Source organism: Mustela nivalis, assembly GCF_964662115.1.
Source record: "Mustela nivalis genome assembly, chromosome: 13".
Lineage (NCBI taxonomy): Eukaryota > Metazoa > Chordata > Mammalia > Carnivora > Mustelidae > Mustela > Mustela nivalis.
The window spans coordinates 83523241-83544238 of NC_139032.1; the positions used below are offsets into that span (position 1 = coordinate 83523241).

Sequence of the window (20998 nt, forward strand, 5' to 3'; positions counted from 1 at the left end):
GCGTAGCCCGGAAGTGGGCGGGCGGCGGCGTCTGCGCGCGGAGGAGGTGGAGGAGGCGCCGGGCGGCGGCTTCCCGCCCCCGAGCCTGAGCCGGTGCCGAGCTGGGTAGAGCCGAGGTCGGACCCGGAGCGGAGCCGGCTGAGCGGGCGCCGAGTCCCCGCCATGGCCCGGAACACGCTGTCCTCGCGCTTCCGTCGGGTGGACATCGACGAGTTTGACGAGAACAAATTCGTGGACGAGCAGGAGGAGGCGGCGGCGGCGGCGGGCGAGCCAGGCCCGGACCCTAGCGAGGTGGACGGCCTTCTGCGGCAATATCCTTACCCAGCGCGGCGGCCCGGGCGCCCCTCAGGCCGGTCTCCGTACTCCTCTCACCCCCGGGCCCCTGAGGTCCGTCTCCCAAGTCCCTTCCCATCCGGTCTCCCTCGGGCCAGGTTCTCTTACTGCGGGTATGCCCCCCTTTCCTCTCACCCGGTCTTCCCACTCCTCTTGTCCCGGGCTCCCCTTGTCCCGGGCTCCGGCCCACGGATCCTCCCTCAGCGCGGCGCCTAGCCCGGGTTGGACCCGCCGGCTCACCAGCCCCAGAAGCACGCCCAACACCCTGGCAGCCCCGCAGGCTCCTCACTCTACCGCGAGGCCTGCCCTCTTTTCTCCCCCTCTGTCTCCTTATCCCCGCAGACTGTGCGTTTGGCTCCCCTTCACTCCATCCCTCCCTTTCAGGAAATGGGGCCATTCTCGAGCTAGATGGGCGGGAGGGGCCGAGGTGAGCCCCGCTGAGTAATTCAGCGGCCTAGAAGGCTCCCGGGCACAGTCCTCTTGGGCCGGCTTGCAGCAGCACATGAAGGTCGGTGGGTGGATGGCTGAGGGGTAGAAAGGAACCAAGGGGGAGCGAAGGCTGGAGCCTTGGTCCAGCCCTGAGGTGAGAGATTGTGCACCTCCCACCCCACAAGGAGTCTGACCTCCCGCTTACTGCCACTCTTTTTCACCTGTTCTCGGTTTCCTGTGAACACCCTGGGCAGTGGAGCTTGATGGTCTCAGCCACGTTCAAGAAGTCACTTTTGGCTCCCTCCCTGAAATAGCCTTCTTGTGCGGGAAGCCGGGAAGAACTAGTAGTTGAGAGCTAAGACAGTCCAGACAGCACCAAGTGAAATGTAAAAGTAGAACCTCATGACTGGAAATGACTATTCTTGTGGCCGCATAAGGCAGGCATTTAGAAAACAGGATTAAAAATAGAGGTGGTTGTCACAGCCTGCTTGGTCCCTTAGCAGTTTGAGCACAGGAAACTAACTTATTCTCACAGGAAGGATTTTTCTCTATTCAAATGGTGTTACAGGAAGTGCCTGCCCCTCCCCCGCACTTGCCAGGGCAGGGTCGGATGCTGATGCTGTATATAAATCAGGTTCTGGGTGTTTAATCAGTTGACTCACCTTGGGAAGGCAGGCCCGAGGACTACCTTAGGGAGGAGTCCTGCGGGGTTCCTCCAGTGTGCCTTTGAAACAAAAACCAGATTTTGTTTGAACAGGAATGTGCTTTCAAAGGTGGGGATTCAACCCCTGTATTTCCTGCCCCATCAGGACCACCCTGCTTACCCCATTGATGAAATGGGGTCACGAGAAGGACCCTCACGAGGGAAGATTGATTCTGCAGCCTGGTGCAGGACGTGGCTTATGGGCAAGCAGTACCAAAAAGGCTCCAGGGTTGGGTCTGTGGCCAGGACCATCCCCAGATGGGGAGAACAGAGTCTGGTTATCTGCTGTCTTGGTCCTGGTGCTACAGATACTTGTTGAAGGTCATCTCTTGGTACACCCCCTGACTAATGACAGGTTCCTTGAGGCTAATTCCAGGCTGAGGTTTAGCACATTGAGTTGGTGGCCGTTTCTCCACTAGTCTTGGTCCTGGTGCTACAGATACTTGTTGAAGGTCATCTCTTGGTACACCCCCTGACTAATGACAGGTTCCTTGAGGCTAATTCCAGGCTGAGGTTTAGCACATTGAGTTGGTGGCCGTTTCTCCACTAGTGACAGTGTCAGAAACCTTGTTACCATAGACTGTCTACCTCGGGATTGGTGAAAGGGAGGTTCGCAAGGAGAACTGAAATTCTGGCACATGTGGAGCCCAGGGAGGGAGTAGGAAGGAACTGGTATTTTCTGAGTCCCTACCATGTGCCAGGAATTGGACTTCTATTAGATCACCGAATTTAAACTATAGAGTAGGCTGCTAGGAGCTTAGAACAGAGGCCAGAGGATTAGGGATAGAGATTGATTAATTGGAGTGGGGGAAGGTAGGGAGGAGGAGGCCTGTCTTATATCGTATAGGGAATTGAGTCATGGTAGGAAATCACTCCGATGAACTAGAACATGGGCCATGTATCCATGCAGATCTAACTCTGTTGTGCTATAGTTGCGTGACCTCATACCCTGTCTGAACCTCAGCATCCTCTCCTGTGAACAGGAGGGGAACAAGGCTGCCCTTACAGGTTCCGTGGGAGCATCACAACAACCTTGCAGAGGCTTCACAGTGCTGGGCACGCAGCAAGTATCCTGGACTGTAGTTTGGGTCTTTGGGTAGAACAACAGTAGGGGATTTGGTAGAGAATTTAGCTTTGGAGTTGGGCACACTTGGATTTGAACGCCAGCTGGACAGCTTACCTTTTTGACATTGGGGAAGTCATTTTCCTTCTCTGAGCCTCAGATTCATTGCCTTTCAAATGAGAATAATGATTCTTGTCCCAGAGTGTTGGTAGCAGTATTGAAATGACATGTGCAAGCACCTGGCACAGGAGCTGAGACCTTGTAGGGAGTTTAAATATCCATTCCTTTTCTTCCTCACTGAAGAACCTTCTGGTCTCAGGAACGGATGTGTCCAAAGAAGTGGTTTTGAATAATTTTGCACTCTCTCCTCCCCCTGAAGAAATCTGGCACTGTTTGGAGACCTGGGGCACGCTGCTGGGATCTAGTGGGCAGAGGCCAGGGTTGCTACTAAATACAGTGCAGTGAGCATACAGGACAGACTTACACCGGCCATGTGGTCTGAAATGTGAAAAGCGCTGTGGTTGAGAAACCCTGACCTAGAGATGAGGGGCAGCAGTCCCCAGCCTCCACAGGATGTTCTGTAAGCTGAACCTGGGGCCCAACCTGACACCTGCTGTGCACTCCCTGCTCCCCGGTTCTCCCCAAGCTGCTAAAGGGCCTGTATCCATCAACACCTATGGCGAATGCTTGGTGGACTGGCACTACCAAGGTAACTAAAGCAGTGACTTTTTGCCCCCGTGGACTAGGGACCCCCCATCCATCCCTCAAAGATTCTGTTTGCCAGCCACGCTGGTTCGCGGGGAGAGCCGGCCTCTGTTTCCTACTAAGCCGCTGAGACTGTATTGCTCTGGGACGCCAAATCCGAAAACAGTGCCAAGATAGAAGTTATCAGTGGCTGATACCAGACTGGCCCTTGCCTGGCCGAGGAGAGGGAGTTCCAGCAGCGACAGGGGGTGGGCTGCCTCTCTGTCATAGAAGGTGGATCGGCGGGCAGGGGGTGGGGAGCTCAGCGGGTGTGGCCCTTGGGTGGTGTGGGCCCAGCACAGTCAGGATGGAGCCCACACAAGGGAGGAAGGGACGGGGCTTTGCTCCGGAGGCTCCGTTCACACGTAGGTATCGCTGCACAACCAGGAGTAGAGACCTGATTGGGCAGAAGCCATTCCCTTGTTCTATTTTTGAAGCTTTTTGGCTGAAGCCAGTGTTTCAGATGAGGAAATGAAAGTTGGCTGATGTAATTCAGTTTAAAATAGGTGTCACCTTTGGGGACCTAACCCAGATTGTCATTTTCTTGTCAGTGCTTTGCATTCAGACCTCAGCAAAGAATGTGTCAGGATTGCAACTAAGGTTGAGGGAAGTGGGGCAGATTGACTCGTATTTTGGGGAAAAACTTTTATTTTTTATTTATTTATTTTTAAAAGATTTTATTTATTTATTTGACAGACAGAGAACACAAGTAGACAGAGGCAGTCAGATAGAGAGGAAGGGAAGCAGGCCCCCCTGAGCAGAGAGCCCGATGTGGGACTCGATCCCAGGAACCTGAGATCATGACCTGAGCCGAAGGCAGCGGCTTAACCCACTGAGCCACCCAGGCGCCTGGGAAAAACTTTTAGATTAATAAATCTCCCTTCTAGTAGTAGTTGGGACGTCACAGACCCGGGCGGGTCTTGAAAGATAGCAATTTTAGGACATCTTAATTTCTTTAGCAGTGGCGTTGATAAAACTTTGGATTAAGCGTTAGGAGATCTCCATTTGTGCCTTCGTCCTTCCCTTTTGAGAACGGACAGGTGGGCGGGCCAGCCTCGCATCAGCGTGGTGAGGAGCCCCAGGGCAGACCCGGTGCCCAGGACCGAGCAGGTGCCAGTGGGCTCAGTCAGCCTCTATATCGCGGGTCACCCGGAGAGGGCACTTGCTTTGCTCCTGCCTTCTAGGGTGGGAGGGAAGGAGTGTCCAAATGCGTTTTGGGGGCGGCAGAAGGAGCAGCCGTGCACAGTAGAGGGGCCCTCTGCTCTTGGTGTGGCTCTGGGGAGCTACAGGCCGCTCTCTGACTGGGCTCTGGCCACACCTGACATCCGCAGTGGGGCGCAGGGGAGGGGGCATGTGGATGTTGTTTGAGTCCTCTCTCTCAAGCTGTTTTTGAAATGAGTTTGTGAACAAAGGTGTGGGCATGCTTGAGCCGGACCGTCCTTAACCGGTGGTGATGCACAGGGGACATGCTTCGGGCCTTCCACGCCGCCTTGCGGAACTCTCCCGTCAACACCAAGAATCAGGCCGTGAAGGTAAAGCGGGTGCGGCTGTGGCTTTGCCGGGTGCCGCCGGGCCTGGGCCGTGACCGTGACGGTCTGTGTCACAGCTGAGTGAGGGCTCTGCGGGGCTCCACACAGGCGTCTGTTGTGCGTCCGCCTCAGTGAGGCTCTCCTGAGGGAGTGAGTTGGCGCTGGGCAGCGCTTCCATGGCAGCCTCCTGGCACTCCTGCCATCAGGCCTGTCTGCGTTTAGAGTAAAAGCTCCCCAAAGAAACAGTCTCGCCTCCCCAGGGCTTCCTGGGGTGAGAAGTCGACCCAGCCCTTGCTGCTTAGCAAAACTATAAATTAGCTTGCCCCGTGGGACTTAGCAGTGGTTTGGCTTTCAAGGTTATCGAATAGGCTTTACTTGTGTAAGGATATTTAGTGCTTTTAGGATTTCCTGCCTTTTCAAACGTTGAGAAGATAGGATCCTGCTTTATCACATCACACCAGTTTAGAAGCTGTCAAAAGTTTGCTCCAGGGAAAGGGGTCTCTCTGAAGCGGGGGTTTTGCTGTCTTGTGATAGCGTCTTGACGTAAGCCATGGCTGCACCTCTCGGGTGGGGGGAAACGGCCTGTCTCTCACTGGGGTGAACGCAGAGGGGAGCTGCAGCTCTTCAGGGACCTGTGAAGAAAACCGATCTCCACGGTTGGGATCTTGGGGAGCCTGAGCCTTGCAGATGTCCTCAGGAGCAGGGACGCTTCTCTCCCGTAGACCACTGCTTCTCTCCCCGAAAGACGTGGAATAACTTAGCGGCCGCTCACATCGTAACCGTCCCAGATAAACGAGAAAGGGGACAGTGTTTCTAAGAGTTCTGACCGCTCGGTTTGGCATATCTGTGCCTGTCTGGGAGGGCGTGGGTGTGCCTGGGCTTGGGCTCCGGCCGGCACTCCCTTTCTCTCTGCTTCACAGGAGCGAGCCCAGGGCGTGGTGCTGAAAGTGCTCACGAACTTTAAGAGCAGTGAAATTGAGCAGGCCGTCCAGTCTCTGGACAGAAATGGCATTGACTTGCTAATGAAGTACATTTATAAAGGCTTTGAGAAGCCCACAGAAAACAGCAGCGCAGTGTTACTCCAGTGGCATGAAAAGGTACGTGAGCACACTGCCCGCACAGGTGGCCTGTGCCCGCCTGGCCCCTGCCCCAGGGTTTGACGTCAGGAGGCCAGAGGTTCCGGGACCAACACGGGACAGTGTGCTAGGCATTGGAGAGTAAGGGGCTACACCTTAAACAACCTAGGACATCTGGTCGCTTCTCCAGTGGCAGCACCTGGTAGGGGTTCCCTGGTTCTGGGAGTTCCAGTTGCTTTAGCTGCTGATTTGTGCCAGGCATGTCCTGGGGACAGGGGACATGGCAGGGGGAGACAGACAGGGAGTCCCAGGTGGGAGGGAGGCAGCTTCTTTGTGGTGGTGGGCGGCGGGGGGCAGGTCACAGGGATGGAATGCAGGCTGAGCCCTCCAGCGGACTCTCAGGGCTTCCTGCTCTGGCCTCGGCCTCACCAGGTCGGAGGGGGCAGTGGCAGAAACCTGGATGTTCACTGAATAGGGCTTTGAGCCACCGGAAGCACGAAGAGCTGTGCCTGTCCTCTGCTCAGGTCCTTACGAGAAGAAGGCATTTCAGCCAGCCAGCTTCCCCCTTGCGGAGCTACGGGCAGCCTGCTCGTCATTATCGCAGGCCAGGCTACTGCTGACACCAGGCCCTTCCCCAGAGGCTCTGTTGAGTTCGGGGGGGCTCAGCCGCTTGGGCAGCCTCGGTGCTGGGCTGCAGTGGCCTTTGGTCGTGCTGCTGGGCATGCTCTGCCTGCTTGGCCAGAAGGTGAACAGGGCTTGGGGAGGGGGTGGTGGCTGTGCGACTTAGGGACTGAGCAAGCCGGGTGCCTGTTGTGGAGGCCAGGCACTTTGGTCCCTTTATGGCGACTTGGTGCTGAGCCCTGTTGGCATTTCTAAGGAGGGCTCGGTGATGGGTGCCATGTCCCCCAGCAAGCCGGGCTCCCCCTGGGTCAGCCACGTCTCATTTGATTCCTTTCCTTTTCCTGCCCCCACAGGCGTTAGCAGTAGGAGGACTAGGCTCCATTATAAGAGTTCTTACAGCAAGAAAGACTGTTTAAAAAAATAAAAGGACTCATGTTACCTTGAGAAGAATTTTGGATGCACAGGCTGACGAAGAAGGGATTGCCAGTGGACCATCTTCTTAGGAACTTCCAACTAAAGTATTTCAGGACATGCATCCGCTGAAGTGTATTTTATTTTCAAGGTGGAGGGAGAACTCGTCTGTTTCCTAAATCCTTTGCAGGATCTGATAGTCTATGCCTTTGTCCACGAGTAACTGTCTACCAGAGCGGCTGGCCGGCGCTGGTCGGGTATACCTGTGTGCTCTGCCTGTTTCACGTGGGGGAGGGACCATCGAGGCAGGTACAGATCCAAGGGCTGTGGTCAAAGGGAGAGCTTGTGTTTTTGAAGTAGTAAAACTTCGAGGGTTTGTACAGACGCCCCGTCTTCCCAGAGAAGACGGGCTCTCTTGGATTCATTGTAAAGTGCCTGCTGCATCAATAAAGCTCTTGGCTTATTAGTATGTACTTTGCGGTGTGTTTCATGTATGTAAAGTGAGTACGGAATGGGATGGTAATGAATGAGAAACTGATGTGGGGGTGGGCGTGCCCCGCAGAGCCGGTCCGGGGAGTGAGCGTGGCGTCCGGCCCTCTTGCCGCCGCAGTACCTCTGGCCTGGGCTCCGTGCTGCGGGCTGCTGTGGGGACAGAGTTTGGCGGACAACTATTTATTGGATTTACTCCTTTGATTTGTATGTAATTTTGAAGCTTATTTAATAAAGTACTAAACATTCAATTGATCTAGGCTTTTAAAGTCTTTAGTTTGTGTGACTACATGTGGAGTCTTTTGGGCGCGTGCCCCAGAAGGGCCTGGTCACCATCTCCTGACGCTGGCTGGGGCTCTGTGGCAGGAACACCCTTACTGAAATGCTGACAAAATTTTTTTAAAAGGATTAAAAGCCAGAAACGTACCATCAGCCTATAGATACAAAAGGAACATTTGGTTCCCATAACCACTAACAGCCAGCTGCTCTGAAGAGCAGGATGTGTTTGTAACTTTCTAAGCACATGGAACCGCAGTCTGCGTTCCGTTAAGGGACGTTAAGGGACCCCACTGATGTGGTTCTTGGAGAGAAGACATTGACCAAAGTGACACAATCCTTCCAATTCCTCTGCAGAACCTCCACCATTCCTGGGAGGTAGGACTAGGCTGCTGCCTTCATTAAATCACATATATTTACCTAAATGCGGGGTGGGAGTGCTTTCTGAAAGACCAATGTTCTAGAGCCGTCTCCCCTCGCTCCCCTTTCTGTACTTCCAGCAACAGCCAGATGCAAGCGAGCACTTGGGAGCGTAGGGGAAAGGACACGGAGCTTCTACGCTCTCCGAGCTCGCTGCTCTCCCCACACCTGCTCACCAAACTGGAAGGTCTGTTCCGTAGTCCAGGAAATTTGCCTCAGAGCATTAAAAAGGAGACACAAAGGACTAAAATTTCCTTAGTCAAATACTGATACACCAGACCCAAGCAAAACCCACTGAAGCTGCATCTCGATTAAAGAGCTTTAATCAAAAAGTGACACCACAAATGAATTTTCTACAGCAGTCTTAGATAGTACAAGTCCTATTTACAACATGGAGAGTGATCCAACTCCGATGCTCATATAAAGGGCTATACACACTGTATCACAGAACGTTTTATACAAGTAAAAGTGCATTGAATCACTTGGAATATTTACTCCACTCTTCCTCTTAAAGCTGAAGGAGATTCGACATGCAGGAGGAAAGCCTACTCAGAATGAAGCCTCCCTTAGCCAGTCCAGGCCGAGTGAAAGCTGCGGGGGGCCTGTGGGCAGGGAGGCCACAGTGGAGTCAACAGGGGACCCCCTGCGCTGTCGCTGTCTAGGAGCCGCTGGGAAGCCCTGAGCCACCCAACGTGGGGAGACTCCTGGAACAGCTGGAGAAGCCACCTCTCACCACAATTACAGAACAGAAGCAATTCCTATCTTGTGTCCCCACCAGATAAAGGAAAACTAATATTCTAAACAAAGGAGAGCCATGTGCAGGGAGGAGCCACGGGAGGAGGTAGGTGACTGGAGACCAGGAGGGCGGCAGACAGCCGAGCAGAGAGGACGGTGATGCTGCCCTTGCTGGGTACTTCCGGGTCTGCGGACCTGCAGTACATTTACTCAGCAAATCCCTGTTTTCCCGTGAGATTATATTTTACATATTTTAACCCTATGCATTTTTGAGAAATGTAACTTTACATCATTGGCTAACTGAAAATAAATTTAGGAGCTTCACTGGTTCATTTAACCAGTGAAACTTGGGTCAAACGTAATCAATTAGCAGTCTCTTGGGAGTCCGTACTGTGTATTCTCCAGTGCAAGCACGTTCCCCTTTCCTTAGTAAGAGAACAAGTTTTCAGGGTCCCTGCCAGAGCCACTGGCCTGCTGTCACGCACTATGGCCAGTGGGGGGCTGTCTGGAGGCCGGAATGTAGTGTTGGCTTAAATATGCAGGGATAGGGGCAGGGGTTGGGGGTAGAAGGGGTGGCTCCACATACAAGGCGATGTTTTGGTCGAGGATGGAGGGGACCACGACGGCTTCCCCTGAATGGAGCAGACAGTCCTTAACCACAGCAAACGGGATTAGCATTTGCTCAGTCTTACAACACGGAGTTAAAAGCAAAGCAAACGAAATACCACCACTGCTTCAGAGGGAAGCAGAGACCACAGATTGCTAGTGAAATTAAAAAAGGGAGAGGCGTCCCAATCCTAGAAATAGTTTCCTCTTGATGCTCTGATTTGCCTTCAAGAACACCAGATAAATGGATTTTATAATACAGAGACATGTTTATAATAGCGAAGAACTTTAGCTATAAAAAATAGTTTAAAATGGTTTACCAGCAACCTATCCAAGACAAGTACATTCATTAAAAAGGCAATTGAGTGTATTTGGTACTAAGGATCTTTTTTATAGATTTGCTAGTTCTCCTCAGTAAGGTGAGATACTGTCAGAGTTGCATATGCAGGAGTCCACCCTGGCCCCAGAGTACCTTAGAGATGTGCACGCCTAAAGCTCTGGGTGGTTTGGGAAACAAGGTGAAATAATGTTTTCTTGAGAGGAAGGGTTAAAAAGCCTCTTCTAGCTCATCCAACCCCAAACATGCTAACCGGGAAAGCCCAGTCCAGCGAGCTGCTGTGTGTGGCAGAAGCAGGCGGGGCAGGCCCGCGACCACCACTCCGCCGGGCCGCCTTCACGCCCGGAGCCATCTCCGCGGGCTGGACCGGGCCTCCTCCTTGCCCGAGGCGGCCGCTGCAGCTTCAAGCGTGAACGCGGACACTCGGCGGGCCCCGGCGCAGACGGGCAGCGGCCAGAGCTGGGATGCGAGCAGCGCTGGGGAGATGTGGGGTGCGCCAGGACCCTCCGGCTCACGAGCGCACGGACACTGGGTCCGCCAGCTCCGAGGCTCGGGTCCGTCTGCCGGGAAGGCGGCCTTAAGTCTTGTAAACAATGTTTTGACGCTTGTACAAAATACTGCAGTTACAGTGATTAAAAACCCACCCGGACTGGTGTGTCAGTGTTCTTTTCACAGAAAAAGTGTCACCGCGTGGCGCTCGCCTGTCGGTACCTCCATCTAGGACCAGGGTATCCGAGGGTTGGAGATGGAGGGCCGGATGCTGCCCTTGGGGGCTGGCTTGGACCCAAACCACGACATCTGTGTTTGAAACAGAAGGGGCTCGAGGTGAGCACCGGGGTGAGGGGCAGAGGAAGCCCGAAGGCCGCCCTGTGGCACCCCCACGCCCCGCGGGAGCTCGCGGTGAAGACGCTGCTTGCACTGACTGGTCTGCGGGGCCCCAAGCCTGTTCTGAGGACGCCAGGGGAGCCGGAGAACATGGACTTGACCAGAACCAGGTGATGGAACCGGAGGTAATTCTGCCTTGAAATGTATTTTTGTTCTATCCCTTCGGCATGTACCTTCTGAATATTGTATTTTTTTTTTTAAAGTCTGGATGCCAGGCCAGACCTGGGGCTGTGGACGTCAGACGTGTCAGTGACAGTGTCCGGGACAGCCCCAGGCCCGTTGGCGGGGCACGGTGGGGCCGTGCGTGCAGGAATCAAGCGCATGTCGGGGGAGCTCGCGGCCCCCCCCAGCACCGGGCTGTAACTCAGTTTTCTACGAGCCCGCGGAGACCTACCTTATACTCCAGGGTTTCTTTGAGCATGTTCTCTTCCTCTTGTGAGAAGTTCAGCAACACTGACACAGCTTTTATAAGGTGAAAAGCCTGGAACAAAGAAAGTTTTGCTGCCGTGGGCCCTGGTAGGGGCAGAGTGGGCGGTCGGGGGCCCTAAATGGCAGCGCTTCCCAGGTCCACTCCCGCCAGCTTCGTTTAGGGCCACGTTGGGCTTTCCCCGGTCTGACCACAATGACCCGTTCTTCCCGTGCTTTCCCGGGGAAAGCACGAGGCATCCACACTGGCGGCCAAATCGGAATGTGGGAGAGGAAGAAAGAAACGGACTTGGGGGAGGCCACGCGAGGCTCGGACCAATGAGCCGGGTACTCCGTTACCCCACAGGCGACTCAGAAGCCTCTACCTCAGATTCCCGACAGGACATGAATTTCAGAACCACGTGCTTCAGGTATTCAAAGTTGATCTCGCGGGCATCGGTCAGGTCTGCGCTGTTCGTGACAGAAGGAGCCATGTTCGGCATCTCAGGGCCAGGCTTGTCCCGGACTTCAAAGAGCTCGTTGTCGGGTCTGATTTTCTGAAAACCCAAAGGAAAGATGCTACACTGAACCCCCGAGTCAGGTGTGAAACCCCCCCGGGAGATCCCCAGGGCCCACATGGTGACCATGGGCTGTTCCTTTACCAGGCCCAGCGCAGGGCAGCATGACAGGGCCCCCCATAGGCAGGGAGTGCCTTCTGGGCCCGAGGAAGGCCCGGCCCCTCCAGCTGGGGTGGCCGCTGATGAAGGAGAGGTCATCAGGGGACGTTCAGACATTTCCTTTACCCGGGTCAGGACACCTCTGGGGCAGGGAGCACCCCACAAGGGGCAGAGGCGCTGCTCCTCTAAGTCTGGGCCTGGCACTGTCCGGTCCACACACGGCGCACGATCACGTCACCGACTTCTCAAGAGCACCAACGGGCTCGGGCAAGGACGCCAAGTGCCCACAGTCCCACAGCTACTTGGCAGAAGCCTGTTCAAGCTAGCAGGGCCGTTGTCCCACCAGCCAACGTCTGGCTTTCCAGAAGCTTCTTGACATCAGTGGGGATGGGTGGGCTTCAACAGGCACGAGGTAGAAGAGGGGCACTTACCAGTTCCTTCTGGAGAGTCTTTCTGAGTTCCAGCATCCTCTGCTGCATCTGCTTTATGGTCTGAGACAAAGCCCCGCCCCCACAAGACACCACTTGTTAAATGCACATGTCGCCATTCTTAAAGTGCAAAGGACAACAGAACAGCCAGCTGCTGCCTGGGGGCCTCATGTATCTGTTCTAAGACCCTGCCCTGTCTCCCAGGAGGCTTGCGTTGTCACACCTACAGGCCTGGGGCTCCTCCCCGGCTGTTCTGCATGCACATGCTCACAGTGCCCCACAAAGGCCACTGTCATACCCCCTCTGTGGAGCACTCAGGGCCTCAGCCCACTGGATGGTTTCTGGGGCCTGCCTCTGGAGGGAGTGCAGTTGGAAACTCCTCTGGACAGAACATTTTGTTCTTTTTCTTTTTTAATAAGATTATTTATTAATTTATTTGACAGAGATCCCAAGTAGGCAGAGAGGCAGGCAGAGAGAGGGGAGAAGCGGGCTTCCCACTGAGCAGAGAGCCCCATGCGGGGCTCGATCCCAGGACTCTGGGAACATGACCTGAGCTGAAGGCAGAGGCCTAACCCATTGGGCTACCCAGGCGCCCCAGAACATTTTATTCTTCAGAATTATAATTCTGTGCCATGATCCTGTATCACTGCTCTCCTGAAATACCATAATTTTTATGTTTTTTTTTTTTTTTTTTTTTTTATTTGACAGAGAGAGATCACAAGTAGGCAGAGAGGCAGGCAGAGAGAGAGAGGAGGAAGCAGGCTCCCTGTAGAGCAGAGAGCCTGATGCGGGACTCGATCCCAGGACCCTGAGATCATGACCTGAGCCAAAGGCAGTGGCTTAACCCACTGAGCCACCCAGGCGCCCGTATGTTTATTTTTAACAGCGTAATAGATCATAGTTTTTTTGTCCTTATCTGTTCTTTAAATTTTCTTTTTAGTGAATTTAGTTAGTGTCAAGCCTTAAGTGTAATTTGTTACACACTCCACTGATCACTAGGCTAACTTCTGTTTTCCCAACGAAAGCACTGACTGTATGATCAGCAATACAAGAAAAAAATGTTAACCCAAGTCTCACAACTGTAACATCAACATTAGTTTTTCCTGTGGATTTCTAGTCTATGTCACCAATCTTGGGGTGAGTAGCTAGAATTTTGTTTCTGTTTTTTAAAAAATTTACTTATTTTTGATAGAGAGAGGGAAGAGAGAATCAGTGAGTTGGGGGGAGGGGCAGAGGGAGCAGCAAACACCCTGGGATCATGACATGGGCCCCAGGCAGATGCTTAACTGACTGAGCCACTCAGGCACCCCAGTAGCTAGAATTTTGAATAGTGCTTTTCATTTATCAGTTTTCACACCTTTCCACAGTTTTCCTTTTTTTTTTTTTTTTTTGGCAAGTTCTATGCCCAATGTAGGGCCTGAACTCCTGACCCTGAGATCAACAGTCACATGGTCCACCAACTAAACCTGCCAGGTGTCCCTTCAATTTTAACTTTAAATGTGATAGTAACTCTAGGGGATGCCCTAGGCTGAGCCTCCACTTTATTTTTTGTTTTTTTTTTTTTAAGATTTTATTTATTTATGAGCCCAATGTGGGACTTGATTGCATGACCTGAGCCGAAGGCAGTCACTTAACCAACTGAGCCACCGAGGTGCCCTGAGCCTCCAATTTTAAAGCGATGGTCAGCTCTGCTTTCTCCAGAGGTATGTCCACAGTCTCTGCACAGAGTGAGACGGCTCTGTGAGAGGCTCAGCTTCTGTCAAGCACATTAAATGGCCTCTAAACACCCTATTTTATAAATGGTAATGTGCTGTTTCAGTCTGTATTCTCTTGGCTAACCAAGAGCCTGGGCACTCGTTTGAAAGTACATTTGCTATTTTATATTACCTGATTTTTTAGGCTTTTGGCTCATGGACTAATTCAACTAACAAATACCGACTGAGTCCCTACTATTAGTGGCAGACAGCTACCTGGAGGCTGGGAAAAAACAATAAAGAAAATGAGAAAAATGTCTGCTCTCAGGACGGAAAAGTGCCAATAACCAGTATTTAGTACATCAGAAGGTATTAAGAAGCATGGAGAGAAAGAGCGAGGTAAGGGGACAGGAGGTTCTTCTGGTGGTGAGGGCTGCCAAGGGCAGCAGGGAAGATGCCTTGACAAAATAACACCATGAAGGAAGTAAGGGAATTGCAGGGAAAAATCTTCCGACAGAAGGCTCAGAAAGTGCAAAGGCCCTGAGGCAGAAGGGTGCTTAATATTCACAGAAAGACAAGGCCAGTATGGCTAAGAGGGAGTGCTGGGGACGGCAGGGGGGTGCAGTAAAAGGAGTACTAAGGGGTCAAACCGCACAGGGCTTTGTGGGCCACTGCAAAGACAAGGCTTTCATAGGAAGTCATCAGAGGGATGGATTTGTGGGGTGACAGGGAAACCAGTTAGAAGCCCAACACCAGCCTGGAGGGGAGAGACCATGGTAACCTGACCTTGGGTGGCAGCAGTGGAGGGTATGGGGAGCAGCTCAGTTTGGGTGTAGTTTGAAAGAAGAGCCCAAGGACTGGCTAAGAGTGTGGCTGTTGCTCGTGGAGGAGACACAAGGGTTGAGAACGACACCACGAGTTTTACTTTTCATGCTTATTGAGCTAAAGGGTGGCAGCACGGTGAGTCAGAAGTTTGGCTTTGGGTGGTTTAATTTTCAGATGTTTTTAGACACTGCTGCAGAGGTACAGCAATGATCTAGGGTCCCTGGGAGCACCTGGGCTTGCAGGAAGGGTGCGAAGCCTGCAGCGCGCAGCAAGGGACTGACTGCCAGGAGAGAGGGGGTCAGAGCGCTGGGCCCGGGGGCACATCATGCTGTTTGTTTGCTTTTCCGTATTCGATATTTCATACTAAGATTAAACGTGTGCGTGTGAGAGAGAGGGAGAGGGAATGAGCACTTTCTCCTTTTGATAAAGGTCTAAAAAAATCCCCACCATCACACACTGAGGCTGAGCAATGAGCAGTGAGCACACGTGACTTCCCGGAGCCCTTGGCAAGCAGGATGGAACAAGACCCCGCGCTCGCAGGGCGGGGAGTCATGACATTTATTAAACCTCTGCCAATACCAGAAATGCACAGGACAGCCTACGGACACTTTCCTTTTGTCCCCAACACCCCTCCCCCCCGGTAAAACCACTTGAAGTCAGGCCTCACTGGGTCATTCCACAGCCGTGGAAAGGAAGTGGGAGGGAAGGGATCTGGTCCAGTAGGACCCACTGGTGACAGGAGAGGTGGCTGCGAACATCTGAAGTCACTACTGCTCGAGCTCTGACACTGTACATGATCTCTAGTCGGGGAGGTGTGAAAGGAAGGCAGCGCAGGAGGAAATCCAGGCAGGCCTTCTGCTGAAGAGGGGAGATCTCCCCCGAGACGTGCCCGGGGCATCCGCAAACTCTCTAGAAAGGGACTGGCCAGTTTTCCGCACAAATACAAGGACAGTGCTGGGAGATGAACAGCTGAGCCAGAGAGCGCCCTCACCTTATTTTTCTCCAGAAGTTGCTGCTCCAAGTCCTGTTTTTCCTTCTGTAGCTGCCCTAGGTCCATGACCTCCACCTCGCCGTTTGGGATTCCCTCTGCTGCTGGAAGCTGGTACACGGGGCCCCCCGTGGCCCTTGAGGTTACCTAGACAGCAAGTTGAGAGCCAGGACAAGGTAATGGTCAAGTTAAGCTGAAGGTCCATGGGAAAGTTCCAGAGGTGTGGACTGATGAGCTCGAACAGGCAGCTGGCCAGGAACCACACCTGAACCTTGGCGATCCCGACCAGTGCCTCCCAGAGGGACAATCAGCTTTCGCCGCACGAGCGTGGCTCTAACACCTGAGCCCTGACACGTGCTGCCTCATCTGATGGGCTCCTCGACACCCGCGAGCTCTCAGTTAAGCACCTCCGCTTTAAAGACAGGAAGCTAGAGCACAGGGCAGTGACCTGCCCCACAGCCCGGAACTAGTGAGCACCAGCTGTGCCTTCCTGGAATTCCAACCCCTGCAACCCCCCCAACCCGACATCTTCCCGCTTCTTCGTGGCCAACTGCAGCGGTCAGCCACGTGTCCTGCCGCAGCGCACACTGTGGCCACCACGCCCGGCCCACGGCTCCGGTGGGGACTTACGTGTGGCTCGGGCCCCGACAGCGCCAAGCCCTGGTCCGGGCTGGGCAGCCTCAGCACGTCGTCTGCTGCAGCAGCCTCAGCCTCCTCTGCCCTCAGGCTCTGCAGGGCCTCCAGTTCACTCTGCAGCTGGTGCATCTGCGACAGGGCAGAGTCGTGACCTAGGCCGGGGGTTGGGGGGACACCGTCAGCCAGGTGACTCCACGCCGCTTCCTGCCTAGGCCACTTCCGGGCAGGGGCACCAGGTGGGAGCAGGTCAGAAGGCTCGACAGGGGAAAACTCCTCACCTTTCTTCAGCTGGAAAATCTCCTGCTCTTTCTGGAGAATCACCTCGGTTTTTTCCTGCAGAGTCTGCTCCTTCTCCTCTACGACAGCTGTGAGGTCAGCAGCCTTGGACAGAAAGACCAACATGACGTGGTTGGCAGCAGTCCCCCTGTTTCCCCCAGAAGGAATCTCTACTTTTCCCCTACCCATGGAAGGGGCCCCATGAGTTCACAGCAGTCCCTGCAGTCCACAGCCTGGAACACCTGCCAGCTCAGTTCTGCTGGTCTGGGCACACTCCGGGCCGCTGCCCACCTGGCCTACGCTGGGCCTACGCTGGGCCTACGCTGTGGCTGTTCTGCCTGGCCTTCTGGGTCCTGCCTGCCTGCCACATGCCCGGCATTTGATACACGTGACCCTGTCACACAGGTTTGTTAAACCCTCGGAAAGGTGTAATTATCCTAAAGCCTTTCCAGAGGCAAGTAAGACTCACATTTATTAAGGACTTACTGAAGGCTTAGGGCCCACTAACTACCAGGTCTGGGACCTGACACTGAGTCTGTCTGAAAGGGAAGGCGTTTCCCAGCCTTCCCCCTGACAGCTCAGCTGTATTATACGGTCTTGGGGGCCTGCAGCCAGTGATGGCCCCCTCACAGAATTAAGAGTCCAATAACGGGGAACCTGGGTGTCTCAGTCCGTTAAGCAGGTGCCTTCAGCTTGCATCATAATCCCAGGGTCCTGGGATCGAGCCCCGCATTGGGCTCCCTGCTCAGCAGGGAGTCTGCTTCTCCCTCTCCCTCGGCCTCTGCCTGCTGCTCTGCCTACTTGTACTCTCTGTCAAATAAATAAAATCTTAAAAAAAATTAGAGCACAATACGTACCCAGATAGGACTTTTCGCCAGGTAAGCTTAAGAACAATAAATGACCATCAAAAATCAAAAAAGGCCTATCCTGTGGGGTGAAGCTTTCTTTATAACACCTTTCTCCTACCTTTCTAGAGACCTCAGGGGAATCACTCAGTGGATGGCATTCCTGAGACCTAGGTCCAGCCCCTAGGGAGGCTGGTCCTACTGAGGCTGGCACACCCCACCCCAGGGCTCACCCTCCCGTGTCCCCCGCGTCCGGAGGGGCTACCTGCTGCTGGAGCTCCTCCCTCTGCTTCCGCACCTCGTCCAGGGCTTGAGCCATGGCCACACTCACAATTTCTCTTTGGCTCCATTCTTCCTGCGATACAGAAAACAGATAGGAGATTGCATCTCAAAACTCATTTCACAGTTTTTAGCTGCGCGCTACCTGAAGCCCATCAAGAATATGGTCTCCCAGGGCCAGATTAACGTTCGTCCTGCTCCTCCGGGCGCCCGGGCTGCAATGCCTGCTGTAGCCCTCCAGGAACTGTCCTGCTGGGCAACCCACCAGCCTCTCCGCAGACGGGCACACTGCAGGGCTTGGTTATCCCCTGGGTCAACCATCAGTGCCTGGGCCAAGGTTAGGGGACTGAGAACCTGAAGAGAAGAACTGGTCTAATGAAATCAACACAGGACAAGAAGAAAGACTCCTAAGCCCAACTGAATAGAGCAACCCAATTACGGGAAAAATAAGAAGCAATTACTGAACTGTAATAGGACAAAATGCCACAAACTCATCAAAATTATCTATTTTATAGAACAGAAAAAGGCTCTGCGAGGTTCATGTGCCTGCGGTCCCACGGCTAGCGGGACAGCCGGGTTGCAAGCCAGCACCTGCCTGAGCTCTCAGTCTCCGCTGCCCAGAATATCTCCTACGTGGACCCGGGCTGCCTCCTCAGCCTTCCCCAGAGCACAGGAACGATCTCCGGACAAACAGAGCAGTCCTCTTTCTTGCGACAGAAGCCGGGCTCACTGCTCAGTCCCCAGACTTCTCAGGTGCCTTTGTTCTGGTCAGAGAAGTTTGTTTTTCAGGTCAACCGCTGAGGCCGACAAATTGAGTGGACATCACCACAGCAGGACCCGACAAATTGAGTGGACATCACCACAGGTCATCAGGTCAACCCAGGATCACCGCATTTCTGGGGGGAAGAGCCTCATCGCTGTTCCTCCCCGTTTCCACCCTGCAGTTTCAGGTGGTGCTGGTGGGGCTGCCAGTACCGAGACGCCCATTTTGTGGCTACCGAGATAAGCACGTGGTTCGGACCTGGCCAATCACAGTACTGCAGCCCCTGGCCAAACTGACCTGTCCAAGGGGTGGCTCTGTCACCTCAGAGGGACCAAAGTTCCTTGTTATATCAGATGCCTTTTTTGTAAGGTGAAGCCTGAGGGGAGAAGCCCTCTTTCCGGAGCTGGTATGTTACCAGCTTGGAGTTGCTGTGGTGATGTCCACTCAATTTGTCGGCCTCAGCGGGCATCGTGGAGACTCAAGGCCAACAGCTTGGGTAACTGACAGGGTAGGAAACAGCACGACACAGGGAGAAAAGAGACCTGAGGCCCCGCACCCCCTGGTTCCTGTCGGACAGGTCTTTCTGGTTCTGTGAGCTACTTATCTCCCCTACTGACACTTCCCTTTCCACTGATGCCAGTACAAGTTGGTTCGTGGAAGGAGAGGCCAGCCTCCTGGCCAGGGGCGTTCTGGCTCCAACCATGGAGTTGTCAGAACTGACCTTCCGTTGAGTCTATCTCTAGTAAAGACGAGAACAACGGGCGCCTGAATTCAAGCGGAGGGACCCTGCCCCACCTCCAGACAACACCCCTCCTCATCAGGGGTGGCTCTGTTGCCGCAGGAGATGCAGCTTTGAAAGCCTGGCCCTCTGGGGGCAGAGAACAGAAGCCTTTTCTGGGGAGAGTGAGCGGGGAGCTCTGGCCGCCCGTGTGTGAGAGGGCCGGCAGGCCGACTGAGCGAAGGCCAGGAAAGCAGCTGAGGGCAGGAACTGGACTCCAAGACCCTCCCTGCCAGGCACGGCCTGGGCACTCCTCCTCGGGGCACAGTGGGCCCGCAGGCTAATCCTCTTGAAGGCAAGGGGGAACAGGTTCGGTTTTAAAACAAAAAAAGAAACTAGACTCCCTCAAGAACCAGCCAGTGAGGGGCCAGCTGGCACACAGAACGGAGTCCACATGGCTGTGACGTCCACACTGCAGCCACAGAGCCACACCCGCTCCAGGACTGTGGTACTCAGGCCCCCGGCACCGCTCAGCGTGGCGCCTGTCACCGGGCTCCCCGCCTCCAGCAGCTCTCTGTACCTGGGAATGCCTTCCCTGAGGGAATTCTAAATATGTATGCACCTAAAAACAGTGCTTCCGAACACCTGAAGCAGAGATCAGCAGAATGAAAGAGAAAAAGAGACAAATCCGTGATCATCGCTGGAAGAATCTGCACGCCACCCTTACTAACTGATGGAACAGGAAGACAAAAAAGAAAAATCAGAAAACACAGAGACTTGGACAATACTTTCACCCAACTTGATCTAAGGGACACTTAGAGAATGCTTTCTCCTCCCAGCCGCAGGGCGCTGAAGTATTTCCCCAGACAGACTACAGGCTGGGTCATAAAACAAGCCTCAGTAAATATCAAAGAACTGAAATCAGTGTGTGTTATCTGACTATAATGGTATTAAACTAGAAATCTAAGATATTGAGAACATTCCCCAAGCGTGCGAAAATGAACCACACTTCCTGTGTGTGCGTGCTGGTTTTTCAAGTTACTGCCTACCGACCTCGCTCCCCCTTTTATATTCTGCTTTGCCCTGCTATGCCCGGGACTCAGCAAACCCCATTTCTGCTCATCGAGCTGGTTCCATAGGAGTCTCCGCCAACAGGAGGAGCTCGAAGGAGCCTGGAAGGCACCAGGACAGAGCAAAAGACGCGCTTCCCCTGTCAGCTTGGGTTTCTGTGAGTAAGGCTGCTTCATGGGGGCAGCAGCAATTTTGTCCTGAGGCAGCAGGTTTTTCCCAAAAGTGGGGCTGACTTCATTCTCTGCCTTGTTCTTCCAACACACACCAGGCACCCACCGAACAGCGTCCCTCGGTCAGAGGTCTGTGTGTCAGATCTGCAGGGCTCTTTGTCTTAATTCCTAATAATTCCACCTTTTGGGGGGAAGATTTTATTTATTTATTTGACATCGATCACAAGCAGGCAGAGAGGCAGGCAGAGAGAGAGAGGAGGAAGCTGGCTCCCTGCTGAGCAGAGAGCCTGATGCAGGGCCCGATCCCAGGATTCTGAGACTGTGACCTGAGCTGAAGGCAGAGGCTTAACCCACTGAGCCACCCAGGCACCCCATAATTCCACCTTCTTTGCTTTGTTCCCTAAGTTGTAGCCATTCTTGCAGTGGCTACCTTTGTGATAGCTTGTAACTGTTTCTGTGAAAACCTTACATGAGAACATAAATTCTCAAATAACCAATATGGTTCTTTCCCCTGACTGGACCATGATGGACACACGGCAGGACAGATTTTGTTTCTTCTTGTGTAC

At 53.7% G+C, this 20998-nt stretch overlaps 2 protein-coding genes across 3 annotated transcripts in view; one reads left to right on the plus strand and one right to left on the minus strand.

Annotated features, from left to right (window-relative positions):
- The first annotated feature begins 36 nt into the window (after window positions 1-36).
- ARPC5L (actin related protein 2/3 complex subunit 5 like) lies at window positions 37-7382 on the plus strand. The gene is made up of 4 exons (XM_082695600.1): window positions 37-311; window positions 4732-4804; window positions 5722-5898; window positions 6852-7382. Exons 1-4 carry the CDS (start codon window positions 163-165, stop codon window positions 6912-6914), a joined length of 462 nt encoding a protein of 153 aa, XP_082551726.1. The 5' UTR covers window positions 37-162; the 3' UTR covers window positions 6915-7382.
- A 1017-nt stretch (window positions 7383-8399) lies between these two features.
- The window catches only part of GOLGA1 (golgin A1), a 48364-nt gene continuing 35765 nt past the window's right edge, over window positions 8400-20998 (minus strand). For both annotated transcript variants that reach the window (XM_082695496.1, XM_082695497.1), the window contains exons 16-23: window positions 17697-17786; window positions 16589-16691; window positions 16305-16462; window positions 15678-15821; window positions 12171-12230; window positions 11449-11619; window positions 11052-11138; window positions 8400-10570 (exon numbers count right to left, since the gene is read on the minus strand). In XM_082695496.1, the coding sequence (XP_082551622.1) occupies window positions 10490-10570; window positions 11052-11138; window positions 11449-11619; window positions 12171-12230; window positions 15678-15821; window positions 16305-16462; window positions 16589-16691; window positions 17697-17786 (894 nt within the window). In that variant the 3' untranslated portion in view covers window positions 8400-10489. The remainder of the gene's footprint in view (window positions 10571-11051; window positions 11139-11448; window positions 11620-12170; window positions 12231-15677; window positions 15822-16304; window positions 16463-16588; window positions 16692-17696; window positions 17787-20998) is intronic.

What these genes read in the sequence shown, in the direction of transcription:
- ARPC5L (XM_082695600.1), top strand. Translation starts at nt 163, where the DNA reads ATGGCCCGGAACACGCTGTCCTCGCGCTTCCGTCGGGTGGACATCGAC. An exon ending in CCAAGAATCAGGCCGTGAAG is followed by an intron (nt 4,805 to 5,721) that starts GTAAAGCGGGTG and finishes TCTGCTTCACAG; the next exon opens with GAGCGAGCCCAGGGCGTGGT. An exon ending in TACTCCAGTGGCATGAAAAG is followed by an intron (nt 5,899 to 6,851) that starts GTACGTGAGCAC and finishes CTGCCCCCACAG; the next exon opens with GCGTTAGCAGTAGGAGGACT.